This window comes from Channa argus, chromosome 21, assembly GCF_033026475.1.
Source record: "Channa argus isolate prfri chromosome 21, Channa argus male v1.0, whole genome shotgun sequence".
Taxonomy (NCBI): Eukaryota; Metazoa; Chordata; class Actinopteri; order Anabantiformes; family Channidae; genus Channa; species Channa argus.
The window spans coordinates 17315349-17336959 of NC_090217.1; the positions used below are offsets into that span (position 1 = coordinate 17315349).

A 21611-nucleotide genomic window follows, 5' to 3' on the forward strand; every position below is an offset into this window, starting at 1 on the left:
AACAAGTAGTGACATTTTCCAAAAAAATTACTCCGAAATCAGAGTCTCTCTGTGTGTCTGTGAAATGTTGTAATTCTGTTTCTGTTCTGTTAGTTTTTTCCACATAATACAACAGGCATGAAGTATTTCTTTGTGGTATTACTATTGTATGCTACTGCATGTTAGTGTATAAGATACAGTAAAATACAAGCATCTGTCTAACCAGCAAAATACAAAAATGGAAAAAGATGCAGAACTAACAGATTAGAGGGTTGAGATAGTTTTACTTAATATTTTCTGTTTATGCTACTTTATACTGCATTTTATTTAAAAAAATCAGAGTTTAAAACACGATGAAATTTGCTAGATACAAAATACTAAACATAGTTTAATTATGTGTATTCTACATTTGATAATTGGAGTAAGTTTTTCTGCAAATACTACAATCGTTTTATATGTGTTGCAGATGCCCGATTATTTTTCTCCAACACAAAGTTAAATCAAAGGTTTTTTTTAATATCTTGACAAAAATTGTTCTCATTCAAAAAACAGTGTGACGATAAACTGAAACATTTTAAAAGAGTTGAATTATTAAGTGTAATAAGTCTTTGTTTCTCTAGAACAAAAAGAAAAAATCCGTATCATCATAGACCAAATTATTATTTCAGAATTGCACAGATTTCTGCATCCTTAACAATTTAACATTTGCATTTGAGAATCACTTCTTGACTGATGTAAAACATCTCACAGCTTCTTCCTCAAGATATACCTCAACAAATATTTTTATTAGCCGTGTGTGAATAAATATGTAAATAATAATTCCAACATGTCTTCAGGGTGATAGGATTGAGTTGGGGGAATGATGGACTCATCATGACCTCAGTGTTTGAAATCCTGCACACGGCCCTGGAGGTCCCGGTGGGAGGGACAGGTTCAGGTCAAGGTGAGGGGAAACAGGGACAGGGGACGCACAAAACCGGCAATAGGCTTTCGGTTAACCCCCCCCCTCCTTTCTCACTCTGCTCCTCCTCATTGTACCCTCAACACGGTGGGCAGGACACCGAGAGAGAGAGAGATAGAGAAACAGAGAGAGAGAGAGCGAGAGGAAGCAGGTCTCCGTCTCTCCACACGCTCCACCGGTGCACCTGGGGATGCCAATTCAAACTGTCCAGCGCATCTCTCAGACCGCACACGCACCTTCCTGTCGCCGCATCCATCCCCGAGCAGCCTCTCTGGCCGCAGCAGCCGGTAAGTTCAGTCCTCTTCTTCATCTTCCATGTGCATTTGTGCAGAGCGGTTTTCTTATGCGTGCAGGTCCGCAGCATAGGCTCACGCTGAACCCCGAACACTGACGTCTCCCACATGTGTAGAGGTGGATTTTGGTTTAAATAAAGGTGCAACGTTTTCCAGCACAGTTCTTCGCCACGACGCGTTTAGTGGTATGTTGGATCCGGTTAGAGGCGCGTCATATCCAAAGGTCCCCGAGTACAGGGCAGGCTGAGGAGGCTTTGCTGAAGCTTCCTAACAGCCGGCATGGATTAGAGAGAGACAGTTAGTGCAGCCTGTGGGACCAAATGGCTGAAAAGTTTGAGTCTAGTTCAGTTAAACAGAGCGCAGACTGTGCAAGCAGTGGAGAGTAACTCCTGCAAAATGCGCACGAAGCTGATCGGTCACATCAGGATGTTGATTATTTCTGCAAAATTCCGCCTGTAAGACAAACAGGGAGTAAAATAAAGGGTAAAAAGTTCAAAGGTTAGTAAGTTTTAAATTAACTCCAACACAGAAAGAAATGTGAAACCTTAAGAACAACCTATGTTACATTTTTATTATTATTTTATATCTTGGGTGAATATGTTTTTTTTTTTTTTTTTTATCACACTGGAAGTTTCTTTCTTTCTCCAACACATTTCACAGAGCTACGCCTCCAAATCAGACCAACACACACACACTCCAGGCTATGCATAAAATAGATCCTGTAATTCAGCGCCACACTCAGATGCACTTTAATCTTCTGTGTCTGTCCATATGTAGCAGAAAAGGAGCGAATGAGCAGAGAAGATTGCCACACAGTCTAATGTGACGGCCACTTGTTATATATGAAAATGTCCCCCAGAGGAGACAGCATCAGTCAGGCAGCCTCTCTTGTGCGTCAGCTGGGAATAGCACTGCTGCTGTCAGGGGCTTGTTCTCATCACTTCTTAATGGATTAATGGATTGGTTACTGAACAGGGTAGGGGCCCATTAGATTCAGGGGGGGCTTAAGATGGAGCCCCTGTGAATGTCCTTAACATCTTCTGTCCTGGAAAACTGGTGCACAAGAAAGATCATCTGTAACACTCCACAACGATGCCAGGACGTCTGTCTAATGTATTGAGCAGCAATTTATTATTGGTTTATTACCTAAGTTTGTTCGTGTGCCACCGTTGGCCATAATTAAAATAAATGCAGGTCAGGTACCCTTTGTACGGAAGAGGATTAGGGCCACAAAAAAAAAAAAAACTTTTCTTTCAGCATTTTGAGATTAAAGCCAGAATTCAGAGAATTATGCTCAAAATACTGACATTTTCTCAAATTTTGAAAAAACTCAAAATCCCGACTTTGTTCCTGCCTGAGTTTAAACTCGTAATTTTAAGACAGTGGCCCTAATCCTCCTCCGTACATGAGTACAGACAAATACAAGTCCTGACATGGACACATAATTATGGCAATTTTGATGCCTTTATGTTGTTGTTGAGGAAAACTTTTGTTAGATATTTTAAAATCCCAGTTCTGTATATAATCATGCAAAACATCATGCGATGGTGAAGAGATCTTTGTGAGATGCTATTGCTACTTTAGGTTTGCTGCAGTAGTGATTCAACAAACCACTCTGCACCTTTTGAGAAGTGACCTTACGTTTCTTGTGAACTGTACTGTTCACACTCATGCTCTAAAAATGTTTTTCCAGAAAGTCACTGCCACACACTAAGGGAACTGCTTTAGCTCGGGTAAGGCCAGGGGCCGAGCATTGTGCAGCACAGGTGAAGCTGGAGACTAATTCCTTTTTGACTTGTCTCTCACAGATAAAGGGTATTTTTTTTTAAAGCAGACTAAAGTTAAAATCAACTAAATTCAATTCAATTATAATAACGAAACACAAAGAAAATCAAATGAAGGAAATTTTCAGTGTATCGACTTAAAGGCTCAGTATGATTCAGTTTTAGCCTCCTGACTGCATCTCATTACCTCCCTTGTCTCTCTTTTGTCCACACATGCATGTTGAGTAGTGAGAGTCCTCCGGCACTAAAGTAAATGTAGAACTTTAAAGTATAGTAGAAAATGTTTCTATTGTGGTACTACTACCTTCTGAGTACTGCTGTTCACCACTCAGAATAACTGCACTCGTGTGTGTAAAACAGAAGACAAAATCTCAGATTCGGGCTGTGTGTGTTATACAGTCAGTATAGATGACGCTGAACTGCTGATTAAATGAAAGTGTGTTCCTACTGTAGAACATTTGGCTGACATGCCTCCCGTGTCTTTGTAGTCCCGATGCAATGAATGGAGCCCACAAAAAGAGTAACAGAAGTACTGTGGTGTGTGTGACAGCTTTCAGAGGCTGTTTCCTGCCGCCACACCTCTGCACACAGAAGTGGTTTCTGTGCAGTGAGGCTGCATGTCGGCTTGATTGTTTTATTTAAGTTGTAGGTGTTAAATCATCACCTTTCATCACCTTCATCTTCTCTCACAAGTTTTGGAAACAGTTGTGTAGTGTTTCAGGGCCAGAGAAGCCTGTCAGTATGTGGATCTGATCACTCAAACTGGACTTGCTGGTCTGAATTTGAGGTGTAACAAATACCTGCAGCAAGTTCCCTCCTGAAAACTAAAGTACTTAATACACATACAGGAACGACATAGATTTTGTATCAACTCTTTTGCTGTGCGTTAACACACACTTCCAAAAATATGCATTCAATGTAGATTTTAAACCTAAATTATTTTAAACTTTTGTTAAAAGTAGGGAAAGATTAATTTGAATGTAAAAAGACTTAGAGATATGAGAAATCAAGCTTTTTAATTTAGTGAAAGCGAAGAAGCCAATTTTGGAGGGTGGACGCAGGAAGGTGTCAAAGTACCGGAGCCCACATGATGTAGAAGTCTGCCTCTGAGTACAGCACGTTATCCTGGCTCAGCATCTGCCAATGAATTTCTCTCCCGTTTCACACGGGCAGTGCGAGGGCCTGTCACTGTCACATTCATGACAACAGAAACACATTGATATACGCCTGCGCTCACATCAGCCTGCGTGCACGCACACATCACACTTTCACCGTGTGCTGCGCTCCTGAAACACATCCACGCTGAGCATGCTGGGATCTGCCCGTGACAAACAACCGCGGTGTGAAGTGTGAAGTGTGTATCTGTCACGTCAGTGTGCTGTCAGCGTGTGAGGTTGCAGTGAATGGGGAACGGAGATGGCGCGTAGACATCGCACGCCAGTCCTGGCGGACTTTGCCAAAGCCGCCTGTCCCCAAATTATCACCTCCGTCTCCCAGCCTCCCCGTCATCTCAGCACGTCTCTGAGGCTCTGCTCCCTCCCAGCAGTTGCCAGAGCCTCCGAAAAATAAGCTGCAGAGCTGAATGTGAGCCTCGATAGGCGGCACATGTCTGGAAGGACCCCACACAGCAGGGAAAGGCGTTGGAAAGATATTCGTTATTTTATGTCTTTTAAATGGAAAGACAGGACACAAGATGTTTTTAAATAACACATAATGGATTTTTGTTCCAACAAACATTTACAGTACGTGTAGGTGGGGTTTTCACACTCCTTTAAAATCAAGGTTTTGTACTTCGTTAAGTGCTCTTATGGAATTTCTGTTAAAAAAAGAATTGTTTTCTCATGTTGGTGTCGTCAACATAACATGATCTCAATCTTTTTACTTTTTTTTTTCACAACTGCTTTCACACAAAATTGGTATCTGTCACACAATTTCAGAAATCTGTCACTCAAGTCTGCAACCTATAAGCTTCTTCTCAGCTTCCCACTACCCACAATCCTCTACATATGACACAAAAATCAGCCAATCAAGATGCTGCTTCTCCTTATTAGTGCCTCTGTGAAAAGGCCACAGAGGAGCTCTCTTGGAGGCCAGAGGTGAAGCAGGGGGGGGCTTTGGATTAAGAAGTGAGAGGAAGAAGGAGGACAGTTGTCTCACATGAGATCAGGGAACAGAACATCGTTGGCCGTTGTAAATGTCTATCACAATGTGTGCAGCCATTAGCCAGCAAAGCATCCTCCATCGCTATGCCAACTTCAGCCCCAACAACACAGCACTTCACATTTCATACAGTGGCCTAGCGGTAGTTGCTAGTTCAATTCCCCAATGTGCCACTTTTCTTTATTTTTACAGAAAACCGTTAAAACCACTTCTTAATACAAAGTTGTCAACTGCCGAATCTAACGAACTCACGCTTCTGGTCACTGTTGACACACCACAGATAAATACTGTGCGCACAATTAAGCATTCAGTGATTAGTAACCAGGGTAAAAGCCAAATGCAAATGACATGTGCGACTTTAGCAATGGAGGGAAATGATCGAGGAGGAAGAGGATGAGAAACAACATGTAGCAGTAAATCATAGATCATGTTTTAGTCTCATTCTCAGTGGCCTTCTTCTGAAAGTATGATGTCTCTCTCCTGTGGATTCTAGAAAAAGATAAAAAGTATTAGATGAAATGTGTCAGTACAGTATAAGAGAAAGTAAGGATTTTATTATTAGTGTTTTACTTCTTCTGTGGTAATGACTGTGGGTTTGTGTGTCGTCTGATAGCAGAGGTTAGTGGCTTTTGAGCAAATACAAAATTGTTTTTGAGCTGATTGTTTGATTTTGCCAGAGAAGTTAAAGGTGTGTGAATTACTGATTTCAGGAAATTGGTTTTATCAATTCAGTAACATTTAATTGTTCCAAAATACTGCATTTGGGAAAAATGTAAGAATGTGACTGCATTGTGTTTGTGTGTTCATTATTTTATTAAATGTAGATCTTGTAAAACATGATACAGTATCACACTGGAAATGGAAAAATGACAAAGACTTAGATAAGACATTCACAGTTATGCTTTGTGTTGTTTGATACAAAAATGTAATAATAGATGCATGTGCATCATCTATCTATCAGGTAAAACATATATGAAAAAATGTAAACCTGTTTCAAATGCTTTGTTTGCTTTTGCTCCAGATTTGCATTTTGTGTCTGTGTCTTTGTGTTTAGAGTTTTGAGAAAATGAGCTAAAGATTCAGAAAATGTGTGTAAGCAACTGTAACCCAATTCCTGCTCATGTACATGAGGCTTGTGTAACCTACACATAGGATGAACTGACTTTTTTATTAAGGCTGATCTATTGTAAATATTTTAAGTGCAATTCAGAAGAATTCCGAATTGCTCGATCACAATTTTTTTTTTTTGTGGCATTATTGGAATTATTTACTTAAAGCCACAGTATGAAAATGTTTGAAAATTGTTGTTTTTTCAGAAATACTCTCTGAAACTTATTGTAATATGGTGCTACAGACGCCTCCTGTGAACCAGACATTTAAAAACAGCGATAACAGCAGAGATAATTGCTCCTAAAAGTTTTTGTACAGGGCTCCTTTTCTAACCAATCAGAGATTCGGTTCTTTCAATTCGATTAGTTATTTCTGTATTTTTATTTATTGTATTTTCAAACTAATTGATATGTGAAGGGCTGTGCAGAGTGTGGTGGAGTGTAGCAGAAGGTATTTGGCGTCTCATCCTCGTCCTATTGAGCGGCACTTGTACTTTTAACAGTTTTGAGAGCTGCCAGCCAGTTCTCTGCCAGCTTCCAGCCACTGAATAGTCAGAGGTCAAAGACAATAGCTGGACTCAGTGACCGTGAACAGATATTGTATGAGGGGAAAGCTGGATCTCTGCTGCGATAATACAGAAGGTCTGAGCTCTGGAAAAACTAGTCATATCCTCAAATGTCCTCTATATCATCTAGGGTGACAATCTAATTCCTGTTTGGTCTGAATTTTACTCTCTTTGTGAATTGTAAATTGGAACACCACAGCATTTGCAATAAAACATTTCAATTAAAAACTATATGCTGCCCAAAAAAATCTACAAAGGAAGTTGGGAAAAAGGATACGATGCAAAGGCCAATCCTGTGTCTTAAAAACAATTGGAAATGTTTTTAGGCACCATAAGTGAAACCAAAGTAAATTTGCTAGAAAGATAATGAGAATACATTGATATTGAGTATATTTATATCCAGATGTCTTGCAAAATATCCCAACTTGCCACATCCCTATTTTAATAGCTTAATTAAAGGGCAACTTCACCAATTTTTTAGAGAGAGAGAGGGAGACAGAGAAGGAGAAAGACAACTACGGGAGAAAACCCAAAGAGTTAATGGAAAGGAGCTCAGTGCATCGGGGGGGGGGGGGGGGGGTGGGGGGGGGGTCCCCCAGCAGTCTAAGCCTATGGCAGCATAACTATAACTAACTATAAGCTTTATCAAAGAGGAAGGTTTTAAGCCTAGACTTAAAAGTAGAGAGGGTGTCTTCTTCCTTAATCAGAACTGGGAGCTGGTTCCGCAGGAGAGGAGCTTGATAGCTAAAGGCTCTGCCTCCCATTCTACCTTTGGGAACCACAAGTAGGCCTGCATTCTGAGAGTGAAGTGGTCTACTGGGATGATATGGTGCTATGAGGTCTTCTATATATGATGGAGCCTGACCATTCAGAGCTTTATATGTAAGAAGCAGGGTTTTAAATTCTATTCTACATTTAATGGGAAGCCAATGGAGAGAAGCTAGTGAAGGTGAAATATGATCTGTCTTGCTAGTTCCAGTCAGCACTCTTGCTGCAGCATTTTGGATTAATTGCAGGCTCTTTAGGGAGTTACTGGGGCATCCTGAAAGTAGGGAATTACAGTAGTCCAACCTAGAAGTAACAAATGCATGGACCAGTTTTTCGGCATCACTTTGAGACAGGATGCTCCTAATTTTGGTTATGTTCCGTAGGTGGAAGAAGGCTGTTCTAGAGATTTGTTTTATATGTGAGTTAAAGGACAGATCCTGATCAAAAATAACTCCAAGGTTCTTTGCAGTGGTACTGGAGGCCAGACTTATGCCATCTAGAGTAACAATATGGTTTGACATCATATCTCTGAGATTTTTGGGCCCAAATACTATGACTTCAGTTTTGTCTGAGTTTAGAATTAAAGAATTGTGGGACATCCAGGCCTTTATGTCTTGTAGGCTTGAAGCTTGATTAACTGATTTCTTTTCATCTGGTTCAATAGATAGATGTTGGGTATCATCAACATAGCAGTGGAAATTTATGGAGTGTTTTCTAATAATGTTGCCTAAAGGAGACATATATAAAGTAAAAAGTATTGGTCCTAACACAGAGCCTTGTGGAACTCCATAGCTAACCTTTGTGTGCATGGAGGATTCATCATTAACATGAACAAATTTAAGTCTGTCAGATAGATAAGATTTAAACCAACCTAGTGCAGTTCCTGTAATTCCAATTTCATGTTCCAGTCTCTGTAATAAAATTTTGTGATCAATGAAGTGTAGTGGGGCGATTGTGGCGCAGGAAGGTAGAGCGGTCGTCCACCAATCTCACAATCTCTAGTTGCTCCCGGTGAGTGTTGGCCAGCTGCAGAGCAGCTCCCCCATCGGTGTATGAATGTGTGTGTGATTGTGAGTGTGAATGGGTGAATAAGAAGCAGTGTAATGTGCTTTGAGTGCCAATAGGTAGAAAAAACGCTATATAAGTGCAGAACATTTACCATTTAGTGAAGTTGCCCTTTAAAATTCATTTGGACTAATTATGAGCCTGTTTCTGTTAAAAATGTAACTTTATAGGTGACTTGGGTCCAAATGCCACTGACCAAACCTCAAATTGCAGATTTCTTCTATGCTATGGGAACTTATTCAACGAGTTAATTGACTAAAAAAATATTTGACAGTTTAGTTAGTTTTAATGTTTAATGGCTTCAGTTTCAACTCAAATATTTTTTGCCCCAATTTGTTTTATTAACATTAAAAGTGTAATATCTTATTTGCAAATATAAAGCAGCAAATGCTCATATTTTAAAAGCTGAAACAAGAAATGTTTGCCTTTGGGCTTTATGAACATATTAACTTTTAAAGAAATGTATTTTAACAAATAAACTGACTAAACATTTCACTATACTGAATTAGTTTCTTCCACACACATTTCATGCCTGTTGTTCTCTGCTCTGTCTCTCAGGTAAAGAAGCACAGTGTGGAGGTGATGGTGTCTCCTCAGCTCACAGTGACCGTGAGCTCATTGAGGCTTTGAGCTTGTAAGGACGCTTCAAGGCTGGGACTCTCCGTCCTTTGTCCTAACGCAAAAACAACAATTGTCTAAAGTTCCCGACCTAGTGCCATGGCCTTCACCCTGTCAGAGATTATGGCAGTGAGGCGGCAGCAGTCGCAGGCTCAGTCACATGCACAGAGAGGGAGCAGAACAGCGGTGGAAGTGGACGAATACAGCACCAACCCCACTCAGGCCTTCACCTTCTACAACATCAACCAGGGACGCTTCCAACCGCCACACGTCCACATGTGAGTAGACATAAACAGAATACAGCAGTTTGATTTCTGACCTCTCTGATCCAAACCCTTAACTATGTCTAACTTAACTAAGTGCAGTTTAAGTGAAGAACTTCTCTGTGAGGCTCCACACAGCATCACTTTACAACCTCTTACACTTCTGAGTGGAAATTAAACATTTTTCATGAACTCTCTTCTGTATTCCATTACTTTGTCTCCCAGCCTTGCATGCATGCATATGTCTCTCTATTGTGGTGGGGTGCGGAGGAGGAAGAGGAGGAGGAAGAAGCAGGGTTGGTTGTTGTCGTACCTGAAGCAGAGCTCACTAAAGTGGGCCACGGTTATTCACCAGCTCCCCCCTGTCCCCCTGGAGACCCCCTGGATGTGCACACTCGCTGGGAGTCCCACAGGACTCAGCTTTTTTTTCAATCTCTGCACTTTATTCTTTTTCTATCTCTGCACATTTCTCTTTCTGTCTCTCTCGTGCTTTTATTACGGCCTCTCGCTCTCGCTTCTTGTTTCCTCCTCTGCCTCAGTCAGTGGGGATATTTTTTTTTTTTCTTCTGGCAACTTATTCAAACTACTTTCATTGTCAGCCTCTTACCACAGAGACATCACATACAGTGCTCGCTCTCTTTCTCCGATTCTGTTAAAGTCACCAAGCACCGCACTGACCCCCTTTTCCTTCTTCTCTCCCTCACACTTTGTGTCCTCTGTTCTTTTCCTCCTCAGGGTGGACCCGATGCCCCATGACACACCCAAGCCGCCGGGCTACACTCGTTTTGTGTGCATCTCAGACACTCACTCCCGCACTGACAGCATCCAGATGCCGTACGGCGATGTGTTCATCCATGCAGGAGATTTCACCGAGCTTGGGCTGCCCTCTGAGGTCAAGAAGTTCAACGACTGGCTAGGTCAGCATCTTCCAGGGGCCTGGTTTCTGTAACTAGGCCCCCTTTTAAAGGTCTAATAATGAGGCTCGGGTCAGTTGCAGGCTAAATTTACTCACTGTGGGTGCAGCGCTGAAAGTTATGGGAAATACTTTGAACAGAGAATTAATCTCAGTGCTACAAAAACCTACTGTGTGATTTAAGGAGCTGTACCAGCTCCGAATAAAAAAATCTATTTTGCTTCATGGTTGAGCATTTTCTATAACGTGGCACATGTTTTTAAATTGATTACCCTGCATTCCTGAATACGTTTGAGCCCTTTGTTCTGTTTAGTTCAAGGACACTCTGAGAACCTCAGGAATTTGAGTGAAATTCAGAAATGTACAAAGTGACAGGTTTCATAGTTTGATAATTTTTTGTTTTCTGTATTCAACATTCTGACAGCAGGGTGGCTTGTGTGAGTTTTTTAAATGTTTTCTGCTAATAACTCCACTTCCACACAATAGTGAACTGTGATAAAAGCATAACGCTGACTGAATGGTCATTCTGCTGGACAGTAACTCTCTACAAGTAGATTTTCAATGAGAATGAATTAAAAGCAGCAGCTGCTTTTACAGGAAGTGCTGTGCTTTGGGCATTAATACGAACATGGCCTGCGTGTGATTTGCGGTAGACACAACCTGCAATATGGGCCGTTATGTGTGATGTGGTGTAGTTAAGGGTCTGGTTTGTTTTGTGCTTCTCTCAGCTCTGATGAGCCTGGAGAGACGTTCCAGTTCACATCTGTGTAGATTACCGGTCCGCATCTGATTCATACATTATTACAGATAGTATGTGCAACAGAGAGATGGTAGAAGTAGCCTAACCAAAGCATAGTGATATTTTATTTTTGTATTCACCAATAGCCATTAGTTTGTAGTTTTAATTGGTAGTTATATATGATTGCAAACCCCCCCAAAAAAAAAATCAAATTAGTTTTTTTACAGGAAGTGTGCTCCAAAATGCATCTTAAAGCTACAGTGTGTAGCCTTTTTTAATATTGTTTTTGGTGCTATGATCCTTAAAGTCAGTTTGTTAAAGAGGCTCAACCTTCTAACCAACCAGAGAACTTCATCGATTAGTAAGTTATGCAGCATTTTTATTTATTTATTGCAAGTTGATAGGGATGTGAGGGCTGTGCAGAGCGTGGTAACGTGTAGCAGATGGTAGAAGATAAAGAGCAGAGCAGGGAGAGGGAGTTCCGGTCGAAGCAGAGTGGATTGATTTGGAGTTTTATGTTAACACCAGGTTAAGTTGCATATTGTTGCTTTAAAATAGGTTTTGGTTAATGAATCCTCTCTGTTTGCCTGCACAGTAAACACATGGAAATGCAAACAATTCTTTTTTTCACACCAGGAGAACGCACACACACACACACACACACACACACACAAGGCAACATGATCAGATACTTGGAAAGGACTTAGCTTCAATCATCTCTCTTTTAACTCTGTTTTTGGTTTGCGCCAAGTCCCAGAAGTTTCTCAGTTTTCCTCCATTGTTTTTTTTCCAAAAAACTGATTAGTGCACATTCATTTTATTTTATTTCTGCCGCATTTCCCCTCTCTAGCTGGTGTCAATTTTGTTATGAGCCACAGAAGACTCTGTCAAATAATTGTTTTAACTGTTCTTATAACTAAACTCTAATAGATTGGGACATGATTTAATAAGCATTAATAAATCAATTAGTTAGAAATTATAGTCCATTTATCCGAGTGCTTTACTGGACAGTGTGATCCTGACCGTAAACATGGAGGCTGTGAAGTGAAAGTTGGTGCTGATAGATGTTACCTTTTGTACCTTTTGAGCTGGTGCTCAGTCTCTCCATCTTATCTTTGCACTGAGTTAGAATCAAGTGTAAGTTCTATCACCCCTCATGATATCTGTACTGTAGGAAAGTGGAACCAAGTGACCCTGTAAGAAGCCGTGTGATAGAAAAAGAATTGGTGAATGAACAGCAGTTTCAGCGAACAAAACTGCTCTGCTATCATCCCCAATCATCATCACTGTCGTCGGCATCACCAGCACCGGCACAAACCTCCTAAGGAACAGCACATGCCTGTTGGCTTGGGCTCAGGCCTTTGTGTGTTCTTCTATATCTTTGGAGCAGAAAGTGGATGTTGATAAGGGGAGAACTTCATGTCCTTCCCCTCCTCATTCTCTGTTGCTCACACACACACACACACACACACACACACATACAGAATCTGCAGGGAGCGCAAGCTGCAAATCCGCTTGCCCGCACTCCAGCCGCGAGAGAGGCAACGGGAGAGACGGAAAGGAAAAGATAAACCGAGCCAAACACGCCTGCTGCTGCCTCTGAAGTCAGTCTCTCCTCTCTCCAGCCCGTCCTGCTCTCCTTCCCTGCAACTCTGCCATCTCTTCCTCTCGTCTGCTCGTAGCCCATAAATATTTATATGCTGGATATTCCTATTCCCTCTGTCTCTCACACACACACACACATGCACAGACACGGCGTCTCATTCTGTAGATGAATGTAGCTCCTGCTGTTTAGTGTGTGCTGAGCAGATTTACAGAGAGATCAGGTGTAGCGTATTCAGTTCAGAGGAGTCTGTGTGCAAACTGAGCTTTGGTCAGGTAACACCATCTGCTCCCAAACTTTCTACTCTTTTATCTTTCCACCGATTGAGCCTCTTCTCGGTCTTTCTTTATATTCCCACTTTTCTCATATTTTTATCGTCTTGTTCACTTTTCTGTCGCTCTATCCTCCTTCAAACTCATCGTCCTCCTCCTTCCTGTCCTCCAGACATGTCTCCCATTTCAGTCCCCTCTCTGCCTCCCTCTCACTCAGTGGCAGCTCTCTGCTATTCTTCCCTCAGCTCTTATTTTTAGCAGAAAGTCAGCCGGCTCTCGGGGGCCGCTGGCAGCCGCTCAAGGCTTTGTCGGGGATGGTGAACGCTGCAGGCGAGGGGGGGGGGGGCAGGGAGGAGAAGAGACGTGCACTGACGAGGCAGGAGATGAAATTCACATGGGGATGAGGGAACATAGAGGAGATGACATAGAAGGAGAAGCGGCAGAGGGCCAATGCTGCATCACCTGGGAAAGCTCACACTTTTCAGACTGACGCTAAACATTGGCCCTTTTTTGTTGTCATGGTGATCCCTGCAGCTCCAACTGTCAATCACTTTATGAACACAAACCATTTGTGCACACGTTTGTCATTTCATTCTAATGAAATTTACTGAATATTTTGTGAGTCAGTCAGAGTGGTTAAGCCAGAGTTCAAGTAAGGCTAAAGACCTGATTCAGAAGCATTAGACACTTACACTTTTATGAACTGGTAAATTCTCTGTTGTTAAAGATTCACTTGGCACTGACTCCTTTGACGTACATTTCCCAGTCAGTGCTGATGAAAGCCATGTTAGAAGTTGTGGCTCTCCTTCAGTCTTTCTTTTCTTCATTCTAAAATGCTTTTGATAAAAATTGTTGAGATGCTTGTGTTGAAAAAGTTAAGATCTCACACATGTGGTGTTTACTCTTGCTTACATCAGACCGCTGCACAAACTTAACACAATTCAGAGCTTTTGAGGCCATGTTCTTTAAAAAGAGGAATGTCACTCACTGCCTGGTGTGTTTTCAATTGCTTTTTGGGCAACAACTGAGGTCAACTGCACTGATAAGAAAGGATTACACAGGATTATAAGAACTTTTTTGCACTTTTGCTGTAACTTTTTTTATTAATTGTCTCTTCATCGTAATTGTGGTGAAAAGACGGTTGAATAATAGTGTCACATTCTTTCTTTTGTTACTTTGACATTTAACATGTGTTAACTAAGCTAACTAAGTAATCTGTGTCCAGACAAGCTGGACACATTAGGCTGACAATACTTGGGAAACTCGGCTGACAATACCTTTTTTTCCATATCTGAAGCGTGGTTGTTTTGTGATGCATACATTTTTGCCTAGGGCCCCTACAGAGTCTAGGATCATCACTGCACACACACAAACACACACACGCGCGCATAGTTTCCCCCCATTTCCTTCAGGACATCATTGAAGTACTTGGTGTTTAGCAGTGTCTTTATCTGACAAGCAGCACCCACTGCACAATTCCAGGAGTCTCCTACATATTAATTACAGCTTCTCAATTATGGGAATTTCTGTATATGCATTAGTGCAGAAATCTTGAAATTTGTTTCTTGGTTCATTTCTTGTAGTTGGAGCTAATATTTGCCTTTGTGTGTGGGGGATTTACTTCAGTATAAAAAGTACCATATATAAATGGTCTGCAGTTATGTGGCGATTCTGTACTTATTGGTAGTCAAAGCAGTTTAAACTGCTTCTCATTCACCCAGTTGCACTCACAATCACAGACTGCAAGCTGGGCAGTGCTCACTGGGAGCAAGTACGTTAAGGTTCAGTGTCTCGCTCAAGGATAGATGTCGAGGATTGGTGGATGACTGCTCTACCTTCATGCGCCATATACAGAAGAGTGTAAATCCAATCAGGGAGCAGACTGACGTACTTTACCTGGAAGTAGAGGGAGTTCATTGTTCTCTTAGTGTCTGTTCAGCGATGCTGCTTGAACATTTAATTTTGAAAATGACCGAAATTATCCTTTACAGATTGAATGCAGACTCAGTGGTGATATTTGCCCAATTAAAAGAGAGGTTTTTTGGGTTAGTACATTATTTGTAGTTATTAGTAGTTAAACACACTTTGAAGGATAAAAATATCCTGATTCTTAATAATGAAACCAACATTTTATTTGCTGCCATGTTCTGTGTGTATTAGTGTGTTTTAGATGATGTGCTCGTTTTCTGACAAGCATATTGTGTATCCGGAAGAGCTGTGATAGCTTATAAAGGCCAAGTGTAAGTGTTCAACTGGAGGTTAAATGTGCAGGACAGGTGAGTGCAATGACAGAGGAGTAAGAGATTCAGAAAGAGGATGGGAGGGTGGAAGAGAGGTTAGTGAGGCTGAGAGGCAGACCTCCAGCTCGTGGGCAGCAGCACTTCACTGCAATTGTCTCCAATAATGGCCTCTTTGATCAGCCTTTCAGCACATGCCTGCGCCAGAGAGCGCGCACACGCCAGCAGGCATCCATGTGGATTTCATAAGCCGTAAGACGCCGCTTCCCTGAGCGTTTGCGTGTTTGTTTGTATGCGCTGCCGTCGCTGCAGACTTGAGTGGCGTCTTTATTCATGCCGTGTGATAGCGTGAGCTGGCGGAGCAGTGAACGCTGTGTTTAAATATGGATCTTATTGTGCTTCAGAGTGGACTCAGGGTCAAGAGAGGAGCGGCTTTAATTCTTAAAGGCTTTGTTGTCCTGCTCTTTGCTTCCGTCTGTCTGATATGAGTTCACTAGTGCTTTACTGCCATCGCACACTAAAGCAAATACAGAGCAATTAACAAGCAACGGACTGAATGCACTGTTTTTCTCTGTTTCCCTCAATATGACAGAACTATTTATCTTTTTTATGAGCTTTGCTCATGAGAGGAATCCAAGTGAAAACATCATCCTTTATACTTCCCCAAAGCTGAGGACTTTTAAATGAATAACTCAGTACTTTATAAAATATCTCCCACCTGTGGACCTGAACGTTGAGCCCAGTTCACTTACACTTGTTCTTACACCTGTTCTGTGGTTGATGTGATCCATTTTGACTCCTCGTTGCATTGTAATCCACTATGACTCCAAGCTATTGTCCTTCAGGACTTCTTCTTCATGAATGAACAAGGTGAAAAAGGGAGTGGGAATATGCAAACTCCATTGCCAGAAAGGTCAGGAAATGATTTGCAAATAATTTTAAATTAATTTTTGTAAGTTCTGCTACAAAGTTATTTTGATTAGGACACAAAACAAGATGCTAACAGAGGCTAAAAAGTTCAGCAAAGCTCTAGGAAACTGCAGAGCTGGGTACAGCGTAGGTTCTCGGCACAGGTGACATTACTATTAGGACATTACCAGAGCCATTATTGGTACTGTGTTATAAAATCTTAGGTAAGTGCAGCTTTAAAAATGAAATAAGAACTTGTCTGATCAGTTGACCATTAGTCCCACTGGGGACAGATTGCTGAAACTATTCCACCCCCCATCTTGGTCTTGACACTGTGTTTGAGTGCCCCCCCCTAATAAAAACACAACTACAGGCTTCTCTGTCTCTGAGTGTGCGTTGCCAGGTCCTCAGCCTTTAGCATCTCTGTTTCCCCTCTTTATTTAGCGCCTGTTTTCCTCCGTTCCCCTTCACTGCTGAATAATAGATAAGTGACGACCATGATGCGATTGCCGTGTAGGCACTTTAAATGCAAGTGTATGTTTTTTTTTTTTTTTTTTTGGGCCCAGGAGAGTGAGAGTGTCTCTACCTCTGCCTCTATTTGTCTTTGTGTGTGTGTGTTTGTGCGTGTGTGTGTGTGTGTGTGTGTGTACAGTATGTGTCTATTCCTGCCCCTCCACCTTCATCCTTGTCATCTGTGCAACCCTCCAGCTGCTCTTGGACATCGTCTACACCTCCTTAGCTTCACCTCCTTCTCCTGCACCTTGTTCTGTTTAGCTCGGCAGCAGCGAGGGCATTAAACTTTCATCACTGCTATCTTTTCCTGGCCTGCTCTTCTTCATCCTCCTCCTTCACTGCCTTTCTCACACCCTTCCTTCCTCTTTTCTCATTCTCTCCTTCCTAATTTGTTGCACTCTTCTCTCATTTGTCCTTTCTCCCTAAACCACATTTTTTCTTCATTCCTATTCTCGCCCCTTCTTCACTTTCCCTCCTTCCTGTCTTTTCTTCATCCCCCCACCCCGTGTTTACCCAGTGTGAGTGGTGCTGGAGGAGAGCATAACAAGGAGATTTGACACTCCTTTATGGATTTTTACATTGGGAAACTCGACAGAATTTCAAGTGACTGTAAATTTAAGCAAACTGTTTCCCATCTGTCCCTCACTGCTTTTGCGTCTTCTATTTGCACACTTGAAAGAAAGCCTTTCCTTGATCGTGTGTGTGTGTGTGTGTGCATGAGGGAAAGAAAAGATGCAACGGGTTGTGAAAATGGTTTCTTTTTTTTCCAAGTTCAGAAAACATTTGGAATAGTGTGGAGGCTCTGTTAATATGAAATGAGTCCTTATTGTTTTATGGGTCAGTATCAGTATTCATGCAAACTGTTGCTGAATCTGACATAGCCATCTCTTACAAACAAGTACAGACAGCAGGACTCAAACAAAGAGCAGACGGGGGTCAGATGGGAATCAGTGAATTTGAGTACAGCTGTAGGCATCACACACTTTTTTTATCCTGACGTTTAGCCACCAGCTCTGCAGCACTCGCTCACTCAAAGACTGCAAAATAAAAGCAAGATAGCAGAAATTTTAATCTGCTGCCTTCACAAATAACAGAACAGCAGTACTGAAGCAGTGGAGCAAAATGTGGTTTTAAAAAACCTTTATCTGCGCGGGTTACAATTGCTGGAATGCATGTAATTTAGTCTTCTAATTTCACATTAGAACCAAACAACTCAGAAAAACACTGACTTTTAAATGAATTTGTAACAAACAACATTTGTAATCATCCCTTGGATTAACCTCATGGGCTCCATGTTTTTATTAAATTAGTCAAGCTCCTACTTTTCCCTTATTCCAGCCAACAGCACTCACTCTAAACAACCATCTTTCAGATTAATGACTTCCAATATGTAATGCAGGTGTTGTCTTGTAAGGCCCGACCTCAAATAATCCTGATGTCATCGTGATGACATCATCCAAATTACTGTCAGATTCCTACAAGGCTCTTCCCAATTGGTACGATGCATCAGAGTTGCCCACGACCCCTGGTTTGTAATGGTACACAACAGCACACATCAAAGTCAAGCAAAGTGTTTGGCCATGTGCACGGGAGTTGATTTATCTCACAGAATAGTGCTTTAGTACACTTTGCTTTTTTTTTTCATTCTGTTAGCTACAATTCACATATGCTTTATATTAAAGAGCGACTATTAAAGTTTCCCTTTGCTTTCAGTTGTTCAGATAATGTCATCTGGAATAGTTCTGAAGACTACAAACTTTATGACTTAAAAACTCCTCCAGATGATGTCATCTGGAAGGTTAAAGGGTAACTTTGGTTTGTTTGTTAACTGGCTGTATTTTTAAAAGCTGTATTGGAGACTGCCTTTCACTGGCTTTTGCGTTATATGGCAGATAGCGAGACCAACCAGCTAGACTTTAAAAGTGCTCATAATAAACATGATTTCAGATAAACACATTTTCACTCTTGTGAAAGTCAGAGAAACAAGAAAAAGCAAGATATAGCAATTTACAGTGGTATATAAGGCTAATGTTGTATGAAAAACTACATCCAGGGTAACTTAACAGCTGATCACTCGATCATATCTATTCTGTTTATTCATGTTTATTCTGAGCACATAAATTTGCCTGCAGGATGTTCTTTTCCCCACATAATGTATTTTAAAGAAGCCATATTACACTTTTTCTTTTTCATATTTTTAGTTGTGACTAGTCGTGACTTAATTGTTGTGACGATGGGGACCTGGTGGCTCAATAGGTAGAGCATTGGGTTGGGATGCAAGAGGCCGTGGGATCAGATCAGATCCCTCCCCAGCAGGCATGGCCCCGCCCAGCTATCAAGGCCTACATTGGTGCTGGTCTCGCAGCACAGATGAAAATGGGAGGGTTGCTGCAGGAAGGGCGTGTGGTGTGATCGTGCCAAATCAACCTGTGGAACACGCTGTGAAGACCCCTGAGGGGATAAGATGAGTGATGATGGAGGTCGATATTAAACGCCAAAGTTCTATAATGTCATGAAGAAGAAAATGTTTCATTTTTCATTCAGCACAAAGCAGAACTGATCCTCGCAGGGACTCTAGCATAGGTGTAAACCCCTATGTTGTGTCTACACCAAAAATGCCTGCTCTGGTACCACAATTGAAAGCAGGGGGAGCTTTAAAAATTATTCTGCATTCAGAAACAAAGATGAGATTTCCTGGTGAGGCTCCCAACTTTTGACTTGATATGTCAAAGAAGACATAGACATAGACCGTCCCCACTATCTGTAGGCCATAACAAATAAAAGCAGAAGCATCTAAATCCCGGATGTCATGGAATTCTTGAACACGTCAAGTTGGTTCTGGTCTATAAATGGCTTAAACTCTTTCAGCATGTCATGGGAAAGTAGCTTTGACAGGAACACAAAGATAATGCAGTTTACAAGGGTTGTGGTTTTAACATCGGCTAAATGTGGCTTGGGTTGAAAACCATTTGAAAAGCAGACATGGGACAGATGGCAAGTGGCCAGTGGTTTAATTCATCAGCATTCATCATGAAGCCCACGTCGCTGGTTCTGAAAGTTGCAGCTTAATCTTCAGCCTCATTATCCTGGAGGCGACATCGTCACGCCGAACGTGGAAGTGGAGCAGACAGGATGAAAGAGACAGAGATAGAGTGTAGGAGAGAGAAAAAGAGGAAAGAGACCACCTACGAGGCCGCTTGATGATGCGCTGTATCTCTCTTTGTCACTGCTTCTGTGTGTGTGCGTGCGTGTGTGTGTGTGTGTGTGTTTGTGTAATGCATTATCCTCAGTGAGGACATTGTGAAGTGCTAGGAGGTGCTGCTGTACGCAGATAAAATGTGTGTTTTGGATGCGTGGCTCAGTAGGTGGTGTTTGTGTACGCGGTCTCATAATTGCTGGCTGTCTTTGTTTTGCGTCTGCTTGTGCGATTGTGTGTGTGGAGGTTTGTGTGTATGATGAGACGCAGTGGTATGTGGGTGGTGAGTTAAATGAAACGAGTGAGTATTACATTTAAGCTGAGGTGGGAAGGCAGAAGTCGTACTGCGTCTCTTCCTCCATCATCCATCTTTACCGTTACGCACTTCTATCCCTTAATCACCTCTTCTCTCCTTCTTTTTCTCTCCTTCATGTGACATATATTGCTTTTCTTCTTCCTTCTCTGTCTGTACACGCATACACACACAGACACTCTTTAAAGGAATTAGCATTGATCCGAGCTGAGTCTTTTGCTCGTCTGTCTTTGAACATCAGTGCTGTTGCTTTTGAAGCTTTCCTTTGAATATTGCATTTCTGTTTATGCACACACAGATAAATCCACACGGCTTGGTTCATTATGTTCTATACGTACAGAAAACATACATACAAGCTGTGGGGCATAAACACAGAAATAATGTGTGCTTGAAAACACCCATATACACGGTTTATTGTTAAAGATTGCAGTGCAAAGTACCTTTGAAAAAGTTCATTGCAATAGAACAAACCTTCCATTATTTTGCATGAGCAAAATCAAAAGGTGTGCTAGTCATTTGTTCAGTCTACACATACAGTAATTCAAATAATATGGTTAGAAATTTTGGATGTATATATTTCATATTTTTGGAGGGGCGTCAGTGGCTCAGTAGGTGGCCGCTCACCGACCATAGGGTCAAAGATTTGGCTCGAATCTTTCCCAACCACATGTCGGAAGTGTCCCTGGGCTAGACACTGAACCCCCAACAGCCCATCCCCATCCTCAGCTGCCTGGTGCAGATCCAAAACCCTGTATGAATTGGGAAGGGTTGCATCAGAAAGGGCATCCAGTGTAAAGACCATGGAAAACCATGCGGACTAATGTTCTGCTGTGGCAACCCTAAACTTAATGAGCCAAAAAGGACAAAAAAATTATACATTTCATAATGTTAACGAGGAACTACACTCATTCAGCATGTTTGTTAGGCCTCTTACATAGATGCATATTGTGTATTATGGTATGTAGTGTGAACACATTGTCATCCCACAGCTTCAGATACTGACGTTACTAAGGTGTCAAATTGTCTCGCTTTGTACAACGTTTGTTGTATCATATTGAAACAGCAGGGTACCTTTCACATTACTACTGGACTCTCCAGGTGTCCAGTATTGATGCTGCAGGTCCGCTTTGACGTCCGTATTGGAACGTCCAGGATTGTTACCTTTTGATGCGACTTGAACAACTTTATATTTGCAAGAAAACCTCTTTATGTTTAGGAAAAACCGCTTAAGGGTAACTTTACGTTCAGAAACCTCTAGGGTTTTGGCCTAGGAAGGTAGAGTGGTCATCCACCAATCTCGCAGTTGTTGGCTTGATCCTTGCTCCTCCAGTCACATGTCGAAGTGTCCTT

General features: G+C 41.7%; 1 protein-coding gene across 1 annotated transcript in view; it reads left to right on the forward strand.

The window, feature by feature from the left end:
- The first annotated feature begins 725 nt into the window (after positions 1 to 725).
- Positions 726 to 21611, forward strand: part of mpped1 (metallophosphoesterase domain containing 1) — an 81911-nt gene continuing 61025 nt past the window's right edge. Inside the window, exons 1-3 of the mRNA XM_067490882.1 lie at positions 726 to 1227; positions 9244 to 9581; positions 10302 to 10483. Of these exons, the coding sequence (XP_067346983.1) occupies positions 9403 to 9581; positions 10302 to 10483 (361 nt within the window). The 5' untranslated portion in view covers positions 726 to 1227; positions 9244 to 9402. The remainder of the gene's footprint in view (positions 1228 to 9243; positions 9582 to 10301; positions 10484 to 21611) is intronic.